Raw genomic sequence first — 25,207 nt, 5'->3', positions numbered from 1 at the left:
AGCTTGATCGCTGTAAACTAGCGCGTAACTACTACACGCACACACTTGTCTTGTGTTGTCTTCTTTCTTGCCTCTCCTCTCGCTGGCGCACAAACCATACAGAGATCATGATACTACTTTCCGCTAACACTTTGTGCCATTGCCATTATTCCTCGCCGCTGATTTAAATAGCATCGACCGAGTTAGCCTCAAAGCACTAGCTATCGGCTACTGCTCATGAATTAATAGTGAGGCGGAACACTCACCCCGGCGTTTAACATACATATTCTTGCTTGCAGCAGTTTTTTTTTGCTTGCGTTACCACAACATCCTATTTTGGCCATATTTTTTTCAGCCGAATGCTGAAAATGCATATTTTTCAAATTTTTGGACGAATATTTTCGGTGGCTGAAAATTCAGTGCATCACTACTTTATATGTAATCATGTCACTAGAATAGTTCAATTTGTGTCCGATTTGGCCAAAGCATTACACTCTCAGTAGGGTCTTGGAAAGTGCACAAGAGCTTTCCCAACCAATTTGCGCTTTGCGATGTTCGAGAAGGGATTCCACCACGTCCCTCAGGAGATCTCATGGGTGGTACTTTTGTTTATGGGGCACTACAACCCTTATGTGGACTTTTTCTCTCCCTGTATGACTAAATGTCAGGGTTGGTTTGCATTGCCGTCAGTAAGTTTTTATAGACTTTTATAATTATATAAAAGTAGTAAAAGTAAATTGTTCATTGGCCATGGTCCATGAATAGTTGTAAGACAAAAATACTGTATATTTGGGAGCACTCAGACATTATAGGACCATTTACAATGGAAATTGAATCAAATGTAAACTGTACTAAACTGCACCATCCGGTGGAAATGGAACATAATTGGTTCATTATGTGTTTACCTTTTATTTTACTATTAACAATGTTGAACTCTCACGGTCCCTCTATCGATATTTGATTTACTTTATTTATTTCTATGACCTTTATACAATATCCCAACATGTTTTCTTCTTATAATTCATGGTTCCTGTAAAAAAATAGAAATGCATTTGACTTTGGGTGTTTCAGGTTGCTATCCCTGTCCTGGGCCATATCTCAATCCAATAGCACTGGGAAGTCGCTGGCTAGCTTATGCTGAAAACAAGGTAATATGACATGCAGACACAAATGACCAAAAATGATGCATGCTATTGCTGTTACCACGTTGTTACAATAAATAAATAAATAAAAAATACATGTACACACACTAAATGCTTTGCCACACATTTGCTTTTTAAATACAAAAATTATATATGAAATCAATAACCCCATGTATACTTTGGCAATACACATTTTAACAGCAACATACAATGACTCCATGAAATTGACTTTAAATGACAAGGCAAGGTAAGACAAGACATGCTTATTTGTATAGAACATTTCATGTACAAGACAATTCAAAGTGAATATAAAACCTACAAAGCATTACCAAAGAGAAACAAAATAATCTTCAGATATTGCGAAACTCATCTAAAATAATTTGATTAAAATTATCAAAATTAAGCATCAGTCTAGATGAATTAAAACATAGAGTGCAAATGCGGATTAAAACAAGAGAAATCCAAATAAAATTCAGCTGTTGTATCAGATTTTCCCCCCTAGCTATAGCTAATACAGGGTATCCACAGGGTCTTATTTATTTATTTATTTTAAAGTGTAAAATCCAATAATTTGAATTTAAGGCCTAAAAATGTCTAAAATTCTCAGGAGATCTCGTTAGGTCTTAAATATGATTTTGAAATTTCTTTAAATCTATTGATATTCCTTTTATTTAAAACTTGCATAAACTTAAGTTTCGCTTTGAAATGTATGAATATTTGAAGACGCTGTAACGTAACCATAAAGCGGAACTAAATGTAGCCTACCTTGCTGTCTGGTCAGAATTGATTGAAAACCACCAGCAATGGCTGTGCACGTGCAACCGTGTTTAGAGCTAGTTAGCATAGCAGCGGGGGAAACTTAAAACAAAACCGAATTACAGTACTTGCATACACGGGTAAGTGCAAGTTTAATGATTTATGTCTTCAGGACCAACAGTTCAGTGCATGGTCGAAGGGAAACTTTGAAATTTAGAACGTTGGGCGTCAATGCATTGGAATCCCATTGCAAATCAGGAAGAACATAAAGTGGTTGTAGGAGCCACATGTTATTTTTGCTTTTATTTGCGGTAGATGACCACAGATGGTAGTGTAGCCACTGCCTGGACCTCTCCACCCTCCCTCCCTAATCCTTTTAATCACAGGTGTAGGATATCAGGTTGATGGTGTGGAAGGTAATGCGGTTTTTATCACTCGCAAACACTCGCTCATACATACGCTCATACAATAATTTCATAAATAGAATTTCAGTAAGAAAGTTAGTAGCATAATTTATACCACATTTGTTTTGGATTTAACCATTGAAGCCATTTGTTTGTGGACACGTATTTGTTAAGTCGATCGTGTCAAAAACATCTCCCACATCCATCCACGGTGACTACAGAACCCAATGTTAGTCGCTACAAAAGTAAAAACCCGACCGAACAACAAGGAGATTGGAATTCATTCATTGGATCATTGGATCACATTTTGGAACACAATCAAGTCAACATCAGTCAAGAAAGGCAAAGGTTTGGTGCGCTGGTCGGCAACAGGAGGTCAGTCATTCACGCATTCATAGCACAGACTTGGATGTCAATATTTGTACTGCTACATTTCACCAATTGTGCTGAAGAATCAATTGAGATTGGAGGAAAATAATTTCCCAACTTGTGACTTTGATTGCGCTGAACCAACAACTGTGCATATGCGCACACGGAAGCTCACATTTAAGGCATCCAGCTCTTTACAAAATGAGTGAACCAACTCGATATGTTAAGGTAATAGAATGCTTAACTTTGAAAAGTGACGTCACGGAGAAGCAACCCAGGGAACCTACTGTTAAATTAATTATGTTTATGATTGAAAGGTTTCAAAAGGAAAGAGCGGACAATTTTACACAAGCAAGCAAATTAAAGACACAAATAAAAACTCAATTGGTGTCCGAGGAAAACGTGTGTGCGGTTCAAAATGACCTAGAAAGTTTCAATTATGTCAAAAGGCCTCCGAGCTTCATAATGCATTAATCACTCAGTTTGTGCTCCCGGAAGAGGAGCAGAGAAGGCAACACATATGGTTTCAGTCTAAAATGTCCAATAACAAAGTGTTTGTTGAAGAAATCATGACATGGTTGAGAGAGCATGGAATCTCAAGTGAAAATGATGATGTTGATGAAAACGATCAAAATATGGTTGATGATGATGATGATGATGTTCAAAATGACAATGAAAGTGAATATACAAAAAGTGGTAGCAGTAAAACTTCTGTTGGTTTAACATCTGAGTGTCAAGATGTTATCTACCCAGAGGATAGTGTATCCAATGTGACGAGTAAAAAATCAAGCAGGAGAAGCAATTCCAAATCCAGCCACTCTAGCATTTCATCTGCTTACTTAAAAGTGAAGACTGAGAGCTGCTTTAATGGAGAGAGCTGCTGCTCTGCAAAGGCGACATGAACTTTAGGCACAAGAGGAGAAACTGAGGAAAATGAAGGAACAGTTGGAAATTGATGCACAACTTGCTGCCGCTGTTGCAAGACTCGCAGTGCTGGAAGGCAGTGACGTTTAAGGAAAAAACAGTTCAAATGGAATTAATTCTCATGTGAGCAAAGGACTTAGAGTTGAAAGTCAAATTCAACCCAAATACAAATTAATTTGTGCCCACAGGAAAACAAAAGACTTTGGATCAAGGTTCAACAGCGCCACCTGTTACTTCTATTCAAGATGAAAAACCAAAAGTGACTATACCAATACAAAAACAAGGCTCAACAGCGCCACCTGTTACATCTGTAAATGACGTAAAAGCAAAAGTGACTATGCCAATACAGTCACAGAACAAAATCCAACATGGCACTTCAATAATGGAAACCACTCAAAAATCACTGTTGCAGTCAAAAACTGGGATCTTTCATCCAACCACACAAAGGCAGCAACCTCAAAATGTTTTCACAGTCTCTGTTGCTACATCTCTTCCCAAGGTAGCAACTGTACAGACCAAACATCCAACAATGTTCTTACCTGGCCATTCATCAGTGCAAAATACGTGAGCACAGTACAATTTATGATGTTATGCAAAAGCAGAATGAACTCACTGCAATGCGTGTTCAACAACAGGTTATCGACCTTACCGCAAAGAGAAATTGCAGTGTTTGATGGCAAACCATTGCTGTATGCTTCCTTTATTAAGTCTTTTGAACACTGTATTGAAAAAAGAACCAGCAGTCATCAAGACAATTTGTATTTTTTGGAGCAATACAACAGGGGGCAGCCCAGAGACCTGGTTTGAAGCAGTCGCCACATGGCACTACAACAAGCATTTCAAAGAGCAAAAAACTTTTTGAAAGAACATTTTGGCAATGACTACAAGAGAGCAACACTATATGGACAAAATATTTGCATGGCCTGCTATAATGGCAAAATAAGTTTGTTTGCTCAATGAATTTGCTCTTTTCCTAAGAGGATGTTGCAATAACTGAGATAAAGTATATGGAAGAGTTGAATATTCCATCAAACATGAGGAATGTCATCATGACGTTCCCATACAAGCTGAGGGAAAGGTGGAGGTCTACAGCATGTGACATTGAAGAGAGACAAGGCTATAGAGCCACATTTCTTGATGTAATCAACTTTCTGCAAAATCAAATTAAGATTTTATCACACCAGTTCTTTGGTAACATTACAGACTCACGTCCAAGCACATCAACACCACCTGTCAATAGGAGCAACAACAGGAGTAACATCAAAGGAAGCAGCTTTGTAACAACCCTTGCTGCCACTAACCATACTGCAGCTTCCACCAATCAAACTGCAACATCCAAGCCCACGGTGTCTAACATTCAAAAGCAGCCTATAACCACCAAAGAGCTGTCATCAGACGCTTTTGTGTATTGTGTGTGTGTGAAAAGCAAAGGAGTTTGTTTTGGATGTCTTAAGGGTTGCCACATGAGCAAGGAATGCAAAAGTCGTCTGACATGTGACGGATGCAACCTAAAACACCCAACTGTTTTGCATATTCCGAAAAAGGTGGAAGTTAGCCAACCAAAATACATCGGGCCGGAGACCAAGACCACTTTTTCCATTGTGCCAGTGCAGTTGAAATTCGTGAAAGGTGATAAAGTGCCCAACCATATATGCCAATAGGAAATCTATCGCCAATCTAGAGGAGCTGTTGATAACCGGGATTTCAATGAGAAGGTACTGAAGGAAAAGCAGGAGATGTCAAGGAAGTATCTAAGATTTATGGAGATCTTGGACAAATCTACTTGCATGCAGGAAGGCCATTACTGCATGGACTTACCCTTTAAAATAGATGACATCACCATGCCAAACAACAGGTGCGGTAGAGGTAGAGCAACGTATGCAAAGTCTCAAGAGAAAGTTTGAAAGAAATAATAATTATCAGGAAGAATATGCAGAATTTCTGACAGAGATGATTGACAATGGGTATGCAGAAGTGGTACCTGACAATCAGCTTAAATGTGAAGATGGCAGTGTGGTACCTCCCTCATCAAGGAGTTTTTCACCCAAGGAAAAATACTTTGAGAGTGATCTTTGATTGTGGAGCAGGATTTAGAGGAACTTTTTTAAATGGTCAACTTTTGCAAGGTCCTGACCTCACAACTTCACTCTTTGGTGTCTTAACAAGATTCAGACAGGATAATATTGCTCTGATGACCGACGTCCAAGCCATGTTCAATCAAGTGAGGGAGTCAGAGAAGCACGTGGATTTCCTACACTTCCTCTGGTTGCCAAATGGAGACGTGTCAAAGTCGAGTTGAGCACAGAATGAGAGTGCACATCTTTGGAGCGGTTTCTTCTTAAATACGATTTTGATGAGAACTGCAATGGACAACAAAAACAATTTCAACATAGAAGTGAGCGATACAGTCAACAATAGCTTTTCTGTAGATGATTGTTGTTTAAAATCTCTACCAACAGAAGAGGAAGCAATGCAGCAGGCAGGGAATCTTGCTGACATATGCGCAAGAGGAGAATTTCAGCTGCTGAAGTGGACTAGCAACAGTCGTAAGGTGTTGTTATTCATTCCGGTAGAAAAGCGGTTCAAAACCATCAAGACAGCTGCACTTGGATCAAGACAACTTGCCAGTGGAGAGAGCACTTGGGTTAAGTTGGTGCGCTGAGACTGACTTTCATTTTCAAGCCTACAGAGAAAAAGCAACCTCCTACCAGACGAGGTATTCTTTCAATTATCAGTTCCATCTATGACCCATTAGGTTTTTTGTCACCCCTCATCTTGCTGTCAAAGATGTTGTTACAAGAAATGTGTCGCAAAAAACATGTCTTGGGATGATCCTATACTCCTGACATTTTCACAGTGGACAGAATGGTTGAGGGACTTGGACAATGTAGCGAAGTTTAACCAAAGAACTTCGGAGAACACACACATGCTCAGCTGCATCACTTTTCTGATGCAAGTGACCATGGTTATTGCAAAAACTTCATTGGAGCTGAAAGAGAGCTAAGAGAAGCTTTAGCTGCTATAGATCACAACCAGATGCAAGGTGTCTTCCGTCAAAAGGGCATCAAATGAATTTTCAACATTTCTATGGCATCACATCATGGTGGTGTGTGGGAGCGACTCATCAGGATGGTAAAAAAAAACTCCAGTTGACCACCGGACAGTGTTTGGTTCTACATTGACACTATAAGTGGATGTACTGTACTAAATTGTCTTCATTCTAGTCTTAAAAAGTCTAAAACTTGGCTTGTTGAAACTTGCAGAAAAGTATTTTAGATATTGTGTTAATTAGGTCGGTCAACAAATGGTGATCCACACTTTAGGATGGGAATCATTGCTCTGACCTCTACATTGCCTATTCATTTGTCATAAATTGACTACTTACATACAAGGTGTTTTCCCAAGTTCTTTGCAAAATAGAGCGAGACGAGTCAATGTCTTGTTTTTCCTCAGAGATGAAAAGTTAAACTAACAAAATAATGTATTAAAATAAACATTCAAACCGTTTACTTTTGTGTCCTTTTGTTTTTGCAGTTAATCAGATGCCACCAGTCTCGGGGAGGAGCTTGTGATGACAATGCACAGTCTTATACAGCAACAGTGATCAATGCAGCGAAGGTATGGGAAAATACCCTTTTACCTTTTCTGTGCGCAGGAATATTTCCAACCGGCTCTTTTGTTATTATTTTTTTGTGATGAACTTTTTATTAGATATTCTTTGAAATAACATTCTTTTATTCTTGATTTTTGTGATGAACTTTTTATTAGATATTCTTTGAAAGAACATTGTTTTATTCTTGAGACAATAGGATTTGCGCTGGTAGTTCCTGTTAGTTTCCTAAAGTTCTGCCGAATCATTTGTGTTTTCTGAGTGGATTAGTAATTATCTTATTAAAGCAACGAACTCCATGATTAACTAGCAACTTCAGATTATGAATACTTGATAATAGGATTTGTATTGTTTATTTTGCTCCTACAAACAAGCAAAGTCAACGTGGTGCCCCCAGAGGTTGCTGAGGAAATCACAACTCCCCTCAGTACCGTCTAAATTTCTCGTTCGCCATTACGGCATCCCAAATAATCGCTAGACATAATTGCCATGAATATATTTGGAATGTACAGTCAGAGGTGGGATTTGAACCCGCAATTTCTTGGTTACTGGACAAAGGACTTAACCAAGTGCGCTTTTCAGCATTCCCACAATTAAGGTGAAAAACGGTGCGCAGTTATATAACATATGTTTCAGAATCAGTGTACAGTGTTCCCTCGTTTTCCTCCGGGGTTAGGTTAAAAAAAATGCCCGCAATATATTTAATCCGCAAAGTGGTTAGCTTTATTTTTTACAGTTGTTATAAATGTTTTAAGGCTCTAAAACCCCTCACCACACAGTTTATACACTTTTCTCATCGAGGATTTTCTCACATTTCTCTCTTGTTTAAACATTCTCAATGTTCAAACCTTCATAATTTTTTTATAAAATAGGTACATTACTGTAAAAAAAAAAAAAGCATGCAAAATTGCACTAAAAAAATCCATGAAACAGCTAGACCGTGAAAAGTGAACCGCGTTAGAGTGAGGGAACACTGTATACGACATAGCATGTTGCCATAGACATACTGTTGTTATTTTATGTTTAATGGTTTTTCGAAAAGAAAAACAAATCTGGGAAAATTTTCACTGGGAAAAAAAATTGGCTGGTGGAAGTTGTGTTTGGTTAGTAACTTTAGAGATTCACCAGCCACATTGGCTGGTCATCCCAAAAATGTATTTAGAGCCCCGGCCACTATACAGTACAGCTAAAAGACAACCGAATAAAGACAGCTAAAACTGAAAAGAGAACAGAATAAAAAGCTAAAATCAAAGCTAAAAGACAGATAAAACAGTCAGCAGTAATAACAGGTAAAAGATATCCCTTAAAAGCCAAACTAAGAAGGTGTGTCTCAAGTCCCCTCTTAAAAAAATTAGCCTCTGCGGACCTGATGCTCTCTGGCAGGCTATTCCATAGGTGAGGACCATAGTGCCTGAATGCAGTCTCACCGTGTTAAGCTAAATTAAACAAATAAATAGTATAAATAGAGACTTTGGCTACGTTCACACTGAAAACATTGAAAATAAAAAAAACGATAGAAAAATAAATCTGTGTTGCTATGACAACTCTTGTTCATTCACATAATAGTTCATTATTTCCTACTGCATGTGCAAAAACGGTGAATATTCATTTTCACTGTTCTGTTAATATTTATTCATGGGCTTAAAATGATTCCTGTTCTGAGTCATTAAAAAAAACTTTATGGTTCCCTTACTATTGTGATAAAAAAAAAACTGGATCTCAATTCCCAGACTGTTCTGTAAATATTTATTCATACACATACATTTTCTGAGTTTCTAAAAACTTTTTTTTTTTGAAAAATTGATTTGAATCTCTTTTAGGCTGTTTTGTCAGTAGTTTTCAAATAAACAAAACATATATAAACTTTTGATCAATCCATATAAATTTCAAACTTTTTTTTCAATTTCGTACTAAAAAATACAGTAATGTATTGATGTAAACCCCACCCATTTATGTTAAGCCACGCCCACTCCAAATACAGATACTGATCATTTAGATGGTCGAACAGATACAGATAGTGCTGTACTCGCTCATCCCTAGTATTTACTTCCACAAACATAGCGTTGTGACGTTGTCATGCTGGTCACTTTGAAGACACATTACGTTTACACAGCAGACAGACTGAGGTTGCAATTAATAGGTAATGTGAACGCTTACTCCAAAAAAAAAGATTTCACCCCAAAAATTGCAATTGAGGTTTAAGACCTGCAGTGTGAACGTAGCCAAAGAGACAGACACACAGAGACTGCGATCGCATGCATTTTTTTTTTGTCATATCAAAATTTTTAAAGTTAAATAAGGGGATATTTGTATATAATTACGTTATGAGCTCAGTTATTACATTTGCAGATTTTTTTTGTTTACCAGACCAATAACGTAATAAACAGGTAATAATGTAATAAGTTATTATGTTTTCGGCCAAAAGTTATTACGTTATAGGTTCAGGACTTATTATGTTATTGGTCAGTGATTACGTTATGGGCTTATTACATAAAAAAAAAAGGGGCAAAATTATTACTTTATGGGCTTCTATAAGTATGAGCCTATTTATATTTATAAAAAATTGTATTTATAAACGTAGCTTTTTTCACATACCTTTGATTAAGGCCTTTTTTTGTTTTAAATAATGTTTTTCCCCCTTTTAACTATTATTATTATTATCTTAAACTTCCTTACGCTAAATGGTTTTAAAGTTTGTTGTCTAATGTTTTAACATGGTCAATGTATATTCTTTAAATAAATGTTGTAACCTACTTTTGTTTTCTTTTTTTGCTCTGTTAACTACTGTGTTTGTCAATGCTTATAGGTGTTGTTTTTCCTTGTGTAAAGCACATTGAGTTGCCTTGTGTATGAAATGTGCTATACAAATAAACTTGCCTTGCCTATTTAGCCTATTTCACATACTGTTAGTTGGGATGATAGGCTCCAGGTCCTTGACTTTTCCCCAAAGTGTGAAGGTGCACTGTAAAAATTTACAAGAAATAACTGGCAAAAAAATGTACCAGTTGATTAATGTAAAATCTCATTTAATTACTGTGAAAATCTATTAAAGTTTATTACTGTGATTTTTTTAACACATATTTAATGTATATAAATTACAGCTACTCACTGTATTTTCTTTTCTTTAAGAAAACAGCAATTCACTGTAGTTTACCACTGTTTCTTGTATTCTAATTTACAGGAATTTACTGGCAACTTTAGTTCCTGAATACCTAATTAATGCAGTATGTCGTTGTAAAATCCATCCATCCATTTCCGTAACCGCTTCTTCCTCAAAAGGGTCGCTGGAGCCTATTCCACCTGGGTTTAGGCAGTAGGCGGGTTACACCCTGAACTGGTTGCCAGCCAATCGCAGGGCACACAGAGACAAACAACCATTCAGACTCACAATTACACCTAGGGACAATTCACAGAGCTCAATTAACGTGCCATGCATGTCTTTGGAATGTGGGAGGAGACCAGAACACCCAGAGAAAACCCACGCAGGCACAGGGAGGACATTTAAACTCCACCCAGGAAGGCCGAAAGCCCGGATTCAATTTCACACCCTCAGCAATGGGAGGCGGACGTGCTAACCAGTCACCCACCGTGCCGCCTTTGTTGTAAAATCAACCCTCGTTCTGCAGCCGAGTGCATAAATGAATGTTAGTTGTAATGTTTGCCTGATTCTCGGAGAAATGCGATGTGAAGACGACGCAGACTGCCTTCGCGCTAAAATATTACTCACCAATTTGTTGAATTCTTGTCCTTGCTCCGGTGACAATATAGGGTGCGCTATTTGCTTCTTCTTTTATAGAGATACCCGCCCAAATATATACATGCCAAAACATGGTTGCTGTAAAAATTTACAGTATTTGCTCACTAATAATACAGGAAATTGCTCTAATTTGTTTTTGACCATAATGCGCTTTGTTTTACCCACAATGCATTGTGGTATACAGTTAAATACTGTAGAATAAAAAAAAACAAGATAATGCTGTCATTTTTACTGTAGATTTTACAGAAAGTTGTTACAGTGTGACTACATGCACACATACCCGACTTGCAGTGGTGTGGTAGGATGCAACCATTAGTTTCTTTAAAGGAGTGGATTGGTGTGGGAGTAAATTATAAACTGGTGATTAAAACACTTGTATAATTAAATTTTGATTGTAATCATTTATTATTGATGGATTTTTGGTTGACAATAAGGGTGGCACTGGGGTGGCAGCTGCCCACCCCTTAACACCACCTGGATCCACCAGAGATTCCCTCCTACTAAGATAGGAATAGAATATAGCTTGCTTTAAATGAGGCCGGCAACTCATCTTCTGTCCTGATTTGTAAAAGGAAAACAATAGCTGATTGAATCCTAGTTTTCATTGTTTTAGCTTTGAATCTTCATTGGCATTTAGATGGTTTTCTTGTAAATATGCTACATGGCCTTGTTTTATCCTCAATTTACTTTGTAGCCAGATTCAATAGCCTATTGAAATGAAAACAAATGCATTTCACCTTGTCATTGACCATGTGCATTCCCTTGCCATTATGACATTAAGACTGATGTGAATCCATCACCAAATCTGCCATTTTCCACCTTAACTCATTCATTGCCAGCCCAGTAAAAATTAACCTTTGACGTCTATAGGCGTCTATGGCAGTGAATGTGTTAAAAAATATTTTCAGGCTTCATTTGGCACATTCTGATTCCATTGCCAAGACCCTCTTTTACACATTTGTCGCATCCCGGCTGGACTATTGTAACAGAGTCCTGTTTGGCCTACCCAGCAAAGCCCTGGATCCATTACATCCAAAATTCAGTCCAGACAGGACATCACTCACACAGTCATTGACCTCCACTGGCAACTGGTCAAGTCCCGCATCTCATACAAAATCATGCTCCTCACCTACAAATCATCCATGCACTTGGGTTCCAGTACCTGTCAGGCCTCCTCTGCTCATACACCTCATTCTGGGACGTTATGTTCTCAAGGGCAGGGACTCTGGTTCCTTTTCCGCACTATGGACGTTTCTCATAGACGTTGTTTTGAGAGCCACCATCAAACATGTCACAGTTTTCCAGGGAGTTCATGGCACGTGCATGCGCGGCTGGGTTCAGCTGACCTGCGAAGAACAAATCAGTTCATGAAGTGATTCCATTCATTGTGTTCACTCAAAAAAAAATTGTTCGAGTTGTTGGCAAATAACACTTACCATACCACACCACACCATTTTCAATAAATAATAATAATAATTATTCTTATTATTTATTGGCAGCGACAATATGCTTCTAAGAGGTGCATGGCAAATGATGAATGTAACAGGCTATCTTTATGCAGACAGTCATGCAATGCATTACCATGCATTGTAATGGACATGACAGAGTCCCCACACATGTGGGGAAAAGGACGGGTGGTGGGGATATTAAATTATAATGTCCTGGTTTAAAGTGTGCAATGGCTTTTGTTCAGGAGTGCCACAACTTTGATAAATTGGCTAACATTTTCATGTCTTCTATTATTCTTGTATACAGTGCATTAAATATTTCGCATAGGGTGGTGATATATATAGATTTTGGTATGAGTTTGCAGCTTTCACAATGTTCATATAATTTCTTTCAGCCTGTAGATAATGTTTTCCCTCCTCTAGGTTGATCAGTGGCTTTGTTTGGATAACATCTTAGAAGTCCACAACTGCAGTGATTAGGACACTACATTAGTGTTGATCAATCAATGCTTCAGTTAATAATTGATGGTTCTTTTTGCAATTTACATGCACACACTGACATGAAAATGTGAGTGTACACATGCAAACAGACGTTAGATACTTATGGTGTCTGGTGGATTGATGACGAAAGACGAGGTGATCCACAGACCTAAAAACAACAAACAAAAAAATAAAAAGCTTGGCGCCACATTGTATTGACATAGCCGCCTGAATGCTTGATTAGACTCTCCAGAGCCTCCTTTTGTTGCTTGTATACACACAGTCTCACGCATTGCACTCCATTAGGCAAACACAGTGTACAGTGCAAGATGGACCCCACTTAAGTAGCACTATCCTTTAATCGAGCCACAGAGGTGTGTTTGAGTCAGACACCCTGGCTGGGCCTTAAACAGACTCAGAGGAACAAATGCCCACATTGAGTGAATATACATTCCCTGGGGCACATACACTAAGTTACAAGCCTTGCATATCTTCCTGCCTCCAAACACTTTCAATACGGGGGATGGGAATTTCAGGAAAGCGTGTGTTGTTGTTTTATTTTGTTTTGGTTGGTTTGCATCTGATGACAGCATTTCCATTAAACTAACTTACATTTGAATGCAAATTCATCACTGTTTATTGTACATATCTCCCTTTAGACTCTCAAGACAGGTCTCACCATGGTTGGAAAGGTTGTGACCCAGTTGACTGGTACTCTGCCAGCAAGTACTTCAGATGAAGAAGGGTCCCCTCACAATATGAGTCGTCGTAGCCTCCATAAAGCCGGTGTGATAACAATCATCGACACAGATAGTGTTGCAGGACAGGTACATTCATTTTTCTTTTGCTTGTGGTGATTGTGAAAGGCTTGATTCCATTCCTGTTTTTACAAATATTGCCTGAAAACTATTAATTTAGTGATTTAAAATAATATATATACTATTGTAGTCCGTGCAATGAACAAGAGGTCCTTATTGTTTTCGTCCAAATTCTTCAGTAATAATAATTCAGTGTTTCCCACAGATTTTAAATCTACTTGGGTGGGTGGACTCCGGCAAGGGGGATGGGAAGGGGGTTGGACGGGAGGTGGGTCTCAGTCCTGTAACTATGTCTCCTCTAGCCTCACGATTCACAAGTGAGTGACGGCGAACTAACGTTACATGCGGTATATCCTGTTTTCTTTTTAAATATATTTTTAATACATTTTCTGGAAAACTTATTGGGTAAATAAAAAATAATAATATTAACATTAATTGCATGTGTGTGTATATATATATATATATACATATATATATACATATATATATATATATATATATATACATATATATATATATATATATATATATATATACATATATATATATATATATATATATACATATATATACATATATATATATATATATACATATATATATATATATATATATATATATATATATATATATATATATATACACATACATATATACATACATATATATATATATATATACATACATATATATATATATATATATATGGGGGGGGGGGCGCTGGAGCCTATCCCAGCTGGCTTCGGGCAGTAGACGGGGTAGACCCTGAACTGGTTGCCAGCCAATCTTAGGGCATAAATATATTATTATTATAATAATAATAATAATAATTATTATTATTATTATTGTTGCATTTTGACAAACTTAATATATCTTTTTTTATTTTGGTATCATTTTTTTCCCCATCCCCAAAATCTGAGATTTCAACAGGGGTGTGCAGACTTATCTATATCCACAAGCAAAATCCTTACAGATGGCAGGGTCAAACTATATGGTAACATTTGTAGATGCATGTGTGTTGGTCTCTCTGGCGTTTTGCAAGTACTGTTGTATTTGCTTGCTGCAGGTCTTGGTGAGTGAGGACTCAGAAGGAGAGGGACTGGTGGCGCATTTTCCAGCTCATGACAAACCCATATCCTGCATGCAATTCAATCCCAGTGGTAAGATACACCCACAATCAAACAATTAGTTTCTGATGAAGGAACTGGCATGTCACATTTGCGCTCTGAAAAGTATTTGACTATACTGTGTTTGGCACTATTTTAGCTGTTTTCTCATTGAATAAACCTGTACAGTGAACCCCTACTATTCCCATTTTTTTTAACCAAGTCTGAGCTGGTTAAAGAATACCTGTCCATCCTTTTTGAACAGTCACCCATCCTCCTTGATTTCCCGGCTGCTCGGATACTATTGGGGATTGCTTGGCTGCCGCTTGCTTGCTACCGCAGCTAAACAGGGTGTAGAGCTGCTCCTCCAATTCACTAATGGCAGTGAATGAGCTACACTTCTGACAAGTATCGTCACCACAGAAAGAAGACCAGGAATAAATAACAGGAGAAGGCCAATAAGCCATGCTAACCACTAAACTATGGTGAAATGTAGCATGTAAAAAAACACCAGCATAAGTGCTTGGCTGAAAGAGTACACTTTTCCGAGAAACTTTTGATACTGCCAGTGTTTCCTCTAGGATTTTTTTCAGCAGCGGGGGGCAAGGCCAGTTGGCCATACTTGTCAACTTTGTGTTGTGAAAAATCGGGAGAATTTTTTTCCACACATCGTGCCGGGATGGCGGGGGCCGACAGACATTGCATCGTCGGGGTGGGGGGATCAGCAAAAAGCAGAGCTAAAATGCTGAGGCCATCAAACTGGACCCCCTTAACGCCACTGGTGCGCCTAGAAATTCTGTCCATAAAAGTTATGAACAGAATCAGTGATAAAGGGCAGCCTTGGCAGAGTCCAACCCTCACTGGAAACAAATCCGACTTACTGCTGGCAATGCGGACCAAACTCTGACACCGGTCGTACAGGGACCGAACAGCCCAGAGGCACTGCCCCCAATGGCCACTTGATGTTGTAGAGGCGTGTCAACCACGACAGCCCCACAACATCCAGAGCTTTTAGGAACTCCGGGTGGATCTCATCCACCCCCGGGGCCCTGCCACCGAGGAGCTTTCCAACCACCTCAGTGACTTCGACCCCAGAGATAGGAGAGCCCACCTTAGAGTCCCCAGACTCTGCTTCCTCAAAGGAAGACATGTCGATGGAATTCAGGAGGACTTTGAAGTATTCTACCCACCGACTCACGACGTCCCAAGTTGGAATTTCTCTGCCTCACGCACCAGCTCAGGCTCCTTCCCCGCCAGAGAGTTGACATTCCATATCTCAAGAGCTAGCTTCTGTAGCTGGGGAATGGACCACCAAAGTTACCGCCTTTGGCTGCCATCCAGCTCGCTACGCACCCGACCTCTTTGGCCCCTCCTACAGCTGGTGAGCCCATAAGAAAGGATACCCACATTGCCATTTCGAGCTATGCCCGGCCGGGCCCCATGGGTGAAAGCCCGGCTACCAGAAGCTCGCCTTCGAGCCTCACCTCCAGGCCTGGCTCCAGAGTGGGGCCCCGGTGTCCCGCGTCCGGGCAAGGGAGACCACGATCCAATATTTGTACTCGTCATAAGAGGTCAGTGAGCCATGTTTTGTCTGGTCCCTCACCTAGGACCTGTTTGCAATAGGTAACCCTTCCAGGGGCATAAAGCCCCAGACAACATAGCTCCTAGGATCATTGGGACACGCAAACCCCTCCACCACGATAAGGTAATGACTCACGGAGGGGTAGTCTAGGTAATCAGTGCTAAATTACACAAGAAAGCAAACAAGAAAAGAGAAACGGTCTTATGATGATGATGATGAGATCTGCCTGGAGTTCCTAAAGACTGGATGTTGTGTGGCTGTCGTAGTTGACACACCTCTACAACATCGCGTGGACATCGGGGACAGTGCCTCTGGATTGGCAGACCAGGGTGGTGGTGGTCCCACCCTCCTCAGCCTCCCTGGTAAGGTCTAGGTTCAGGGGTGCTGGAGAGCAGGGTCCGTCGGGAAGTCGAATTTCAGATTCAGGATGAGCAGTGTGGTTTTCTTCCCGGCTGTGGAACAGTGGACCACCAGCACCACACTCTCAGTAGGTTCCTCAAGGGTGCATGCGAGTTTGCCCAACCAGTCTACATGTGCTTTGTGGATTTGGAGAAGACGTTCGACCGTGTCCCTCGGGGAGTCCGGCGGGGGTTGCTTCGGGAGTACGGTCCGCATTGCCGGCAGTATGTCGAATTAATTTCCAGTGAGGGTTGGACTCCGCCAAGACTGCCCTTTGTTACCGATTCTGTTCATAACTTTTATGGACAAAATTTCTAGGTGCAGCCGAGGCGTTGAGGGGGTACGGTTTGGTAGCCTCAGTATGCATCTCTGCTTTTTGCAGATGATGCGGTGCTGCTGGCTTCATCAAACCGTGATCTCCAACTCTCTTGGGTGTGGTCAAGATGGCGGATGCTGACCGTGCGGGTGCGACTTGTGTGTTCAGCCTAGTTTAAAACCAGAAGTATACAGATCTGTGGACGGCAAAGTCATTGTTGAGGATGAGTTATTGAACTTTCTTGCTGTTAAGATGAAGACAATGAGTCAAGATGAGAGTGTTGCTGGCTGCAAACACCTTTGACTCTGATTGGATAGAATCATCCCAAAAAGTTTTGTTTGATCTCTGAAATAATACGCAGAACAAAGGATGACCAAAATCTAATATTTACTACATTTAAATTGGCAGGCAATAATTTCAGATGTATGACCAAAGTTAAGTACCTTGGCTATCTTCTCACAGAACAGCTGAAAGATGACCAAGACATTTACAGGCAGTGCCGGTCTCTACATGCTCAAGCCAATAGTTTGCACCGCAAGTTTGGTGCATGTACAGACAGCGTGAAAGTGGCTTTGTTCAGAGCACACTGCACCCCACTCTGTACTGCACATTTGTGGTCAAACTGCACCAAAACAAGCCTGCAAAAAAGTTCAGGTAGCTTATAATGATGCTTTTAGAATTCTGCTGAGACCACTTGGTGTAGCGTCGAGATGTTTGAGGCTGCAGGCGTTAAAACACCGCAAGCCATGTTGAGAAATCTTATGTATACATTTATATGTCGGCTGAACAAATCAGAGAATCACATAGTCATGGCTTTGACTAGCATCGAGTTAAGCACTAGACGGTATTTGTCCAAGTTTTGGAAGCATTGGTATGTTAGTTTCCTCTGAGGTCTTTTGATTTGTAATCTGTGTGTGTACGCGGTTGTCTCGAATGGCACTGTAAATATATGTTGGTGTTCTTTAATGTGTCTCTTATATCCTTTTATGTATTGTTTATTTTATTTTTATACCTGGACCTTTTTTGAGTCTGTAATAAAGTTTGTTGTTTCTCACTGAAGCTGTTCACAACCGAGTATGAAGGGGTTGGAATGAAGATCAGCACCTACAAATCTGAGACCATGGTCCTCAGTCGGAAAAGGGTGGCGTGTCCTCTTCGGGTCGGCGATGAGATCCTGCCCCAAGTGGTGGAGGAGTTCAAGTATCTTGGGGTGTTGTTCACGAGTGAGGGCAGGATGGAGCGGGAAATTGACAGGCGGATTGGTGCAGCGTCTGGGCTGTTGTGGTGAAGGAGCTGAGTCGAAAGGCAACGCTCTTGATTTACCGGTAGAACTACGTTCCTACCCTCACCTATGGTCAGAAGCTGTGGGTCGTGATCATAGGTCACCATAGATCCCGGATACAAGCGGCCAAAATGAGTTTCCTCTCCAGGGTGTCCGAGCTCTCCCTTAGAGATAGGGTGAGAATCTCGGTCATCCGGGAGGGACTCGGAGTCGAGCTGTTACGCCACGTTAAGAGGAGCCAGCTGAGGTGGCTCGGGCATCTGGTTCGGATGCCTCCTGGACGCCTCCCCGCAGAGGTGTTCTGGGCATGTCCCACTGGCGGTAGGCCCCGGGGATGACCCAGGACACGCTGGAGAGACTATGTCTCTCGGCTGGCCTGGGAACGCCTTGGGATCCCGCTGGTTGAGCTGGTTGAAGTGGCTTGGGAGAGGGAAGTCTGGGCTTCCCTCCTAAAACTGCTGCCCCCGTGACCTGACCTCGGATAAGCGATAGAAGATGAATGGATAATTTGCATTATCTGTCAAGGTTTGCATGATCTGTTTTGAATTAAAAAAGACCCACCTGAAAATGTAATATATCTCCACTAATGTAATAAGGTATTACATTATCAGTAAACATTTTATTACAATAACCAGTCAGGATTTTTTATTATATTATTGGGTTATATCACATTTTTTGTTTGAGTTAAGTGCAAACTTTATTACATTTTCAGGCATTAAATTATCATTAAAGTTTTACATTATAGCGTATTACAAGGCAGCGTGCACTGAATTGGCCGCCAAACACATTCAGGGCATGTATAACCAAACAACCATTTTTTTTTTGTCACTCAAAACTATCTGTGTGTATGTACAGTATATGGAATTATTGAAACATACTGTATCACGATTATATGGGCTACCAGAAAGGTTTCTTTTGACATTTTTGTTGTTGTATTGTTAAGTTATGTGTCATGGTTACTTGTTCTCTTGGTCAGGATATTCATGCAAAAGGAGTTATTTAATCTCACTAGGCTTACCTGGTTAAATAATTTTGAAAAATAAAATATAAATTAACATCATTGTTATCAGCATCTTTGCCAGAAATATTGGCATTGAGAAACTGAGTAACTCTTAAAATACTGTTTTTGTGTGCTCAAAAAGGCCAAGACATTTCTTCTCTCTTTTTTTATTTATTTTTTAAACTTAATGAGAACTTTGTCACTGAACTCGTTTCCCAGTAGCTGAAGAGGTTGCTGTCTTTTAACAAGCCCAATGTGCCAGGAATAAAGGGAAAACAACATAGCAAAACAAAACAAAACAAAAATTAAAGGTTGAGTTGCAGACAAAAAGACAGGAGTCAACCCATTGCCTGGAAATCCCAACACTTTGGCTGGGAACTATTATGTCAAAAACCCATGTGGCTTGTGTGTATTGGAACCTCTACAGAGAGAGTACCACTGGAAGCCACTTCTGAGTCTGGCAGCTGGTGCTATGCAGTGATACGGTGGATCTATTCCTAGTAGTATAATTAAAGGGACGCTGAAGAAGTCTAGTGGCAAAATGCTCCCTTCAACAGCTGCATTGTGTGTGCTTGTTTTATCACATCTCCTCTTCATTCATCCTAAAGATCCCTGACGTAATTATTAGGTATGATGCCAAGGTCAAATTACACCCATGTTTTTATGAGGAGCTCTTGTCAAACAATGTCATCAATGGGGTTAGTTGTTCAGTCTAGGCATAGGAATTGATAATATTTTTACGATTCATATTCCATTTTCGATTCCACTTAACGATTTAATTATTTATCGATTATTTTGGGGAAAAAGGGAGAATTAACTACCATTAATTACCATCCACTTTGTTTTATGTCTTAATTGTATCTGTGCAACAAAACAATATATTTATATATATATATATATGTGTGTGTGTGTATATATATATATATATATATACACATATATATACACACATATATATATATATATATATATATATATATACACATATATATACACACACATATATATATATATATGCTGTCACTGCTCCGATGTTTACACAAATCCTCTGTCTCCGCCTATTCGACTATATTTTGGCTTGTTTTGTTGCACAGATACAATTAAGACATAAAACAAAGTGGATGGTAATGTACCTGTTAATATATATATATATATATATATATATATATATATATATATATATATATATATATATATATGTGTGTATATATGTATATGTAAATGTGTATATGTATATGTATATGTATATGTGTATATGTATATATATATATATATATATTGATATCACGCCTTGTGTTTTATACATATATCCCTGTCATGAATGCATGGTAAAATAAAGATCATTCTTTCCAGTTAAGTGCCAGCATTTTCTGTACTAAAGCATTGTAAATAACGCTTTAACCACTCAGGCTGTGTTCTAAATAGGACGTGTCAAACCCTGCCCAAGTAAGTCTCTAGTTTTCCCCAAACCCTCTCTTTTCACTTGCCAAGTGGTTGTGCTTCTTTTTAATTTGGTCTTCTTGTGGGCTAACCAACTGACGCCTCTCTATTTCAACAAGGCCACAAAAGCCCTAGACGTTAGGCATTCACATTCGCGAAGCTTTCCAACATCACTGAGCTATTACTTTTTGGAGTGTAGACTTTGCCATTAATAGATGGGGAACACCAGTACTGGTCACCACACAGCAGCCACGTTTAATCTGTCAGAAAGCAGGCAGAGGCCAGACTCTCCAGCCACCTAGTGGGTAGGACCTGACCAAAGCAGAACAGAAGTAGAAAGAGAGAATGTTGTGTGGGGGGAAGATGGCTTGAAAGCAAGAGGAAGCTCCCAGATAAACAAGACCACATTGCCTAAGATCCTAATCACCCCTCACTTCTGTTTCCACACTCTATAATTAGAAGGGCCCCTTTTTTTTTCAGTAAGACCAGCTGATGTAAATGTTTCTTGTGGCTTGGCACCTAATTTGAGGCGTAGGTTTTCAGGAGTTTACAGATCTTGAGCTTACGCTCTCTGTCTATCTAGTTGTTCTGATATTTCACTTTTCCAAACTTTGTCATCTTTTAATTATTTAGTTCAATTCATGTTGAGGTGGTGGAAACAGATGTTATGAAGACAAGGATTTTTGACAGTGATGTTGTTTTTCTCTTCTATTTTTATTATTACCATTTACATTTCTTCTAGGAAATCCCACTCCGCCAACCCTCACAGACAAACACACATCAATTGTTATATGAACTTGTTGATTATGGTTTTTGTTTTTTGTTGTTGCATTCTACGCATTTGTCATTGTGCAATGGCTACAAGTATAACATTGCTTAAATATGTTTCTGTAATGTATGCATGCCCTTTTTTGAAAATATTTTCATTTTGTTTTCTTTTAATTTTTAGGAATTTTACTCGTGACTGCAGATACCCTCGGTCATGATTTTCACGTCTTCCATGTCCTCACCCACCCATGGGCATCCTCACAGAGTGCTGTTCACCATCTATATACATTACACCGTGGGGAGACTGAAGCAAAGGTCTGGAAATACAGTACTCTGCATTTGTATTATTATTTTTATTATTATTGTGTTTTTGGTGCCCTTAACACTGTCAGAATGTTTACACTGAAGAAAATTACTACTTTAAATTGATTGAACCCGGACTTTTAAACTGGAGAATGCAATTTCTGGAGAAATTATGTATGAAGGCTGACTGGCTGAATGAAAAATTGTGGATTTATTTGGAATGTAATGTTGAATGTTATTAACTAACTAGAATTAACTAGAAGTAGTTGGGGGAAAACAGTGAATAAAAAAAAAAACAGGAAACAAAGAAGGGAAACAAGAGAAGGAAACAAAGAAGCATGAAAACAAGCAGGAAAACAAGGAAAAAAGGAAGCAAGGAAACAAGCTCAGTGAACTAGAGGGAGAGTGTCCGCCCTGAGGCTGGGAGGTTGTGGGTTAAATCCCTGGGGTTCATACCAAATACTAAACAAATGGGACCCACTGCCTCCCTGTTCGACACTCAGAATTATGGATTGAAATTCGGGGGTTAGATCACCAAATGATTCTCAAGCGCAGCCCCTGCTGCTGCTCACCGCACTTCTGGGTTAATTCCTGTTCAATTTGGGGCGCTTCCTGTTGATTTTGAGTCACTTCCGGATCATGTTCATCCCCAAGGTGAATTGAATGAGCTAAATATTTTGAATGTCAATTTGAAACAATGTAAATGTATAATTTGTATTTTGGTGTGCAAAATGTTGAATTATGGGTAAATGTTTTTGGTAAATAGTATTTTTTGTGATGTTGAATAGCATCCCCAAGGTGAATTGAATGAGCTGAAGGTTTTGAATGTCAATTTAAAACAATGTAAATGTTTAATCCACATTAAAGCTGCTAATGAGTGACGGCGGTGGCTCAGGGTGTAGAGATGGTCGTTCAGTAACCAGAAGGTCGGCGGTTCGTTCCCTGCTCTCCCCAAATCATGTGTTGTCATGTCCTTGGGCAAGACACTTCACACACATTGCCTCCAGTGCTACTTACACTGGTGTATGAATGGTACGAATGTTTGGTGGTGGTCGGAGGAGTCGTTGGCGCACACTGGTAGCCACGCTTCTGTTAGCCTACCCCAGGGCAGCTGTGGCTACTTAAGTAGCTTACCACCACCCAAGTGTGAATGTGTGAGTGTATGAATAATGTATCCATTCCATTGTAAATGGTCTTTTAAGTGTCTAGAAAAGCGCTATATAACTCTGATGCATTATTATTATTATTATTATTATTATTAAAACAAAATACAGGCAGCAGGTAGAGGCCAACTTCAGGGAAAGCAATCCCTGCTCCATGTGGAAAGGCATTCAAAACATCACAGACTACAAACAATGCCAGAATCCACCCTACCCCGTGGACACTTCTCTCCCAGATTAATTTAACACCTTTTTCCCTGCTTTAAAGTGGGCAGCAGACAGGTAGAGGACACACAGCTGACACTACCAAAACATGACCAGCCTCTTACCATTCAACAACAAGAGGTACTGCGAGTCATGCGAGGCATCGATACCAGTAAAGCATCAGGTCCAGACCGGGTACCAGGAGGGGTGCTGAAATCATGTGCCCATCAATAGTACAATAGTGTCCTGACTTGGGGATGTACAGTGTGGTATGCCAGCTGCACGGCATCTGAGAGTAAAACTGCAGCGGGTCATCAAGACAACTCAGTGGATCACTGGCTCGCCACTTCCATGCCTGGAGAAGATCTACACAAGCCGGCTCCTCTGTTGGGCCACAAAGATCCGCAATGACTCCGCCAGCTCCAACCTTCCCTCTGGTAGACTCAGAGTCATGAGAGCCCGCACCAACAGGCTGAAGAACAGTTTCTTCCCCATGGCTGTGAAGAGACTGCCGCAGGGATAGTGATTTCCCCCCATTGTATCAGTTGGATCCTGCTTACTGTTCATGCTCCAGCTTTGATGGCTGTTTGTAACAATATTTACTTCACAAGAAAATAAGAGAAATCCGAGTGAGGGTTGTTTTTGGACAAAAAAAAAGCATATTCATGCTCCGTCATCTTTAAAAAAGTCAGTAGTTTGCAGAATGTTGATGGGAGAAAATAGATTCCGTGAACAGCTATAAAGGGCCCTCACAGTCAGGGTACTGGCTAGTGGCATATTGAAAGTCAATTGTAAACCACAGGTCGACGCATCAATGAATTTTGAGCGTCCGTCATTCGCCAATCGTCCACAGTCAGTGCACCCTTCTGTCATCATCATTCCGTCAATATTTCAAGCCAAACGGCATTGTAATGTCAATCCATCATTTGGCATTCCTTCAGCAAAGTGGAAATATTCTAGACTGACGCAGGTTGATTCACGCACACTGTAATGTAACCAGTGAGTGAAATGACACAATCACATGCCCACAAATTTGCTAATACGTTGGAATTGACAGTATTCGGAACTGGCTCGTGGCTCAACCCGGGTGAGGAAAAAATGCTTCACCACAAGCGATTTCAACCAACAATCAACAGTTTGCTAACCTGTGGACAGCCAGTAAGCCATTTATGTTTCTCATACGTCCTGGCTTGAAAGTGACGGACGGAATTCTTCCCTGTTTTCGTGATGACCACTTGAGGAGTAGGACAAACATTTGAAATTATATTCTTCTTTTCCTCAAAAGTTCTCCGGGAACTGAACCATTGACTGTTTACCGCAGAACAAGTCAAGTAAGCCAATTATGTGCATGCCTATTGTCAGATAAGCTGCTTTACTGCCAGCTTTTTTGCTGTTCAAAAAGGCACACATAAAGAAACAACCACTCGAAACTACCAACTAAACTTCTCAATGCGCATGCGCAGAACAAGCTGCCGGCTTTTCAGCTCTCCGCGAGGAAAACAGTACAAATTACACAGGAATTTAATACCAACAAAGTAGAACTAAGGTATTGTATATTAGAGGACACTGACAGATAAATATTTTCAATTATTTTATCGAAGGGCTTGTGCATGCACTGCATTAATAGCTTATTATGACCGCTCGCCACTGGTTAAAACCATCAACAATAAAATCACGAGAAGAAGGTAAAATATCTGGCGAAATGCCATGTAAAAGTCGATAAAATTGGCAAACACTTCAGCAGTGAGATGGCGCCTCCTCACTGTGCGTGCAGAGATAATGCCCCATTTCTGTTTAAAACAATTAATGGTAAAAAATATACAAAAAATATCTGAAATGGTTAAATCTAAGAAAGAAGTGATGTGTGTTGACAGACCTAAAGTGATAACTAGGTCAAGGGTATGGCCTTTTAAATGGGTGGGTTGTGAAATATCCATCCATCCATCCATTTTCTTAACCG

At 39.8% G+C, this 25,207-nt stretch overlaps 1 protein-coding gene across 8 annotated transcripts in view; it reads left to right on the top strand.

Moving 5' to 3' along the window:
• The window catches only part of bcas3 (BCAS3 microtubule associated cell migration factor), a 419,103-nt gene that overhangs the window by 62,885 nt on the left and 331,011 nt on the right, over positions 1-25,207 (top strand). For all 8 annotated transcript variants that reach the window (XM_086081198.1, XM_086081204.1, XM_086081203.1 and 5 more), the window contains 5 exons: positions 1,051-1,127; positions 7,109-7,192; positions 13,529-13,696; positions 14,754-14,847; positions 21,762-21,895. In XM_086081198.1, the coding sequence (XP_085937324.1) occupies positions 1,051-1,127; positions 7,109-7,192; positions 13,529-13,696; positions 14,754-14,847; positions 21,762-21,895 (557 nt within the window). The remainder of the gene's footprint in view (positions 1-1,050; positions 1,128-7,108; positions 7,193-13,528; positions 13,697-14,753; positions 14,848-21,761; positions 21,896-25,207) is intronic.

The sequence above is a fragment of the Leptonotus elevatus genome, chromosome 7 (genome assembly GCF_054856555.1).
Source record: "Leptonotus elevatus isolate MCC_2025b chromosome 7, RoL_Lele_1.0, whole genome shotgun sequence".
Taxonomy (NCBI): domain Eukaryota; kingdom Metazoa; phylum Chordata; class Actinopteri; order Syngnathiformes; family Syngnathidae; genus Leptonotus; species Leptonotus elevatus.
Note: the sequence above shows the minus strand (reverse complement) of the source record. Positions and strands in the feature narration are given on the sequence as shown.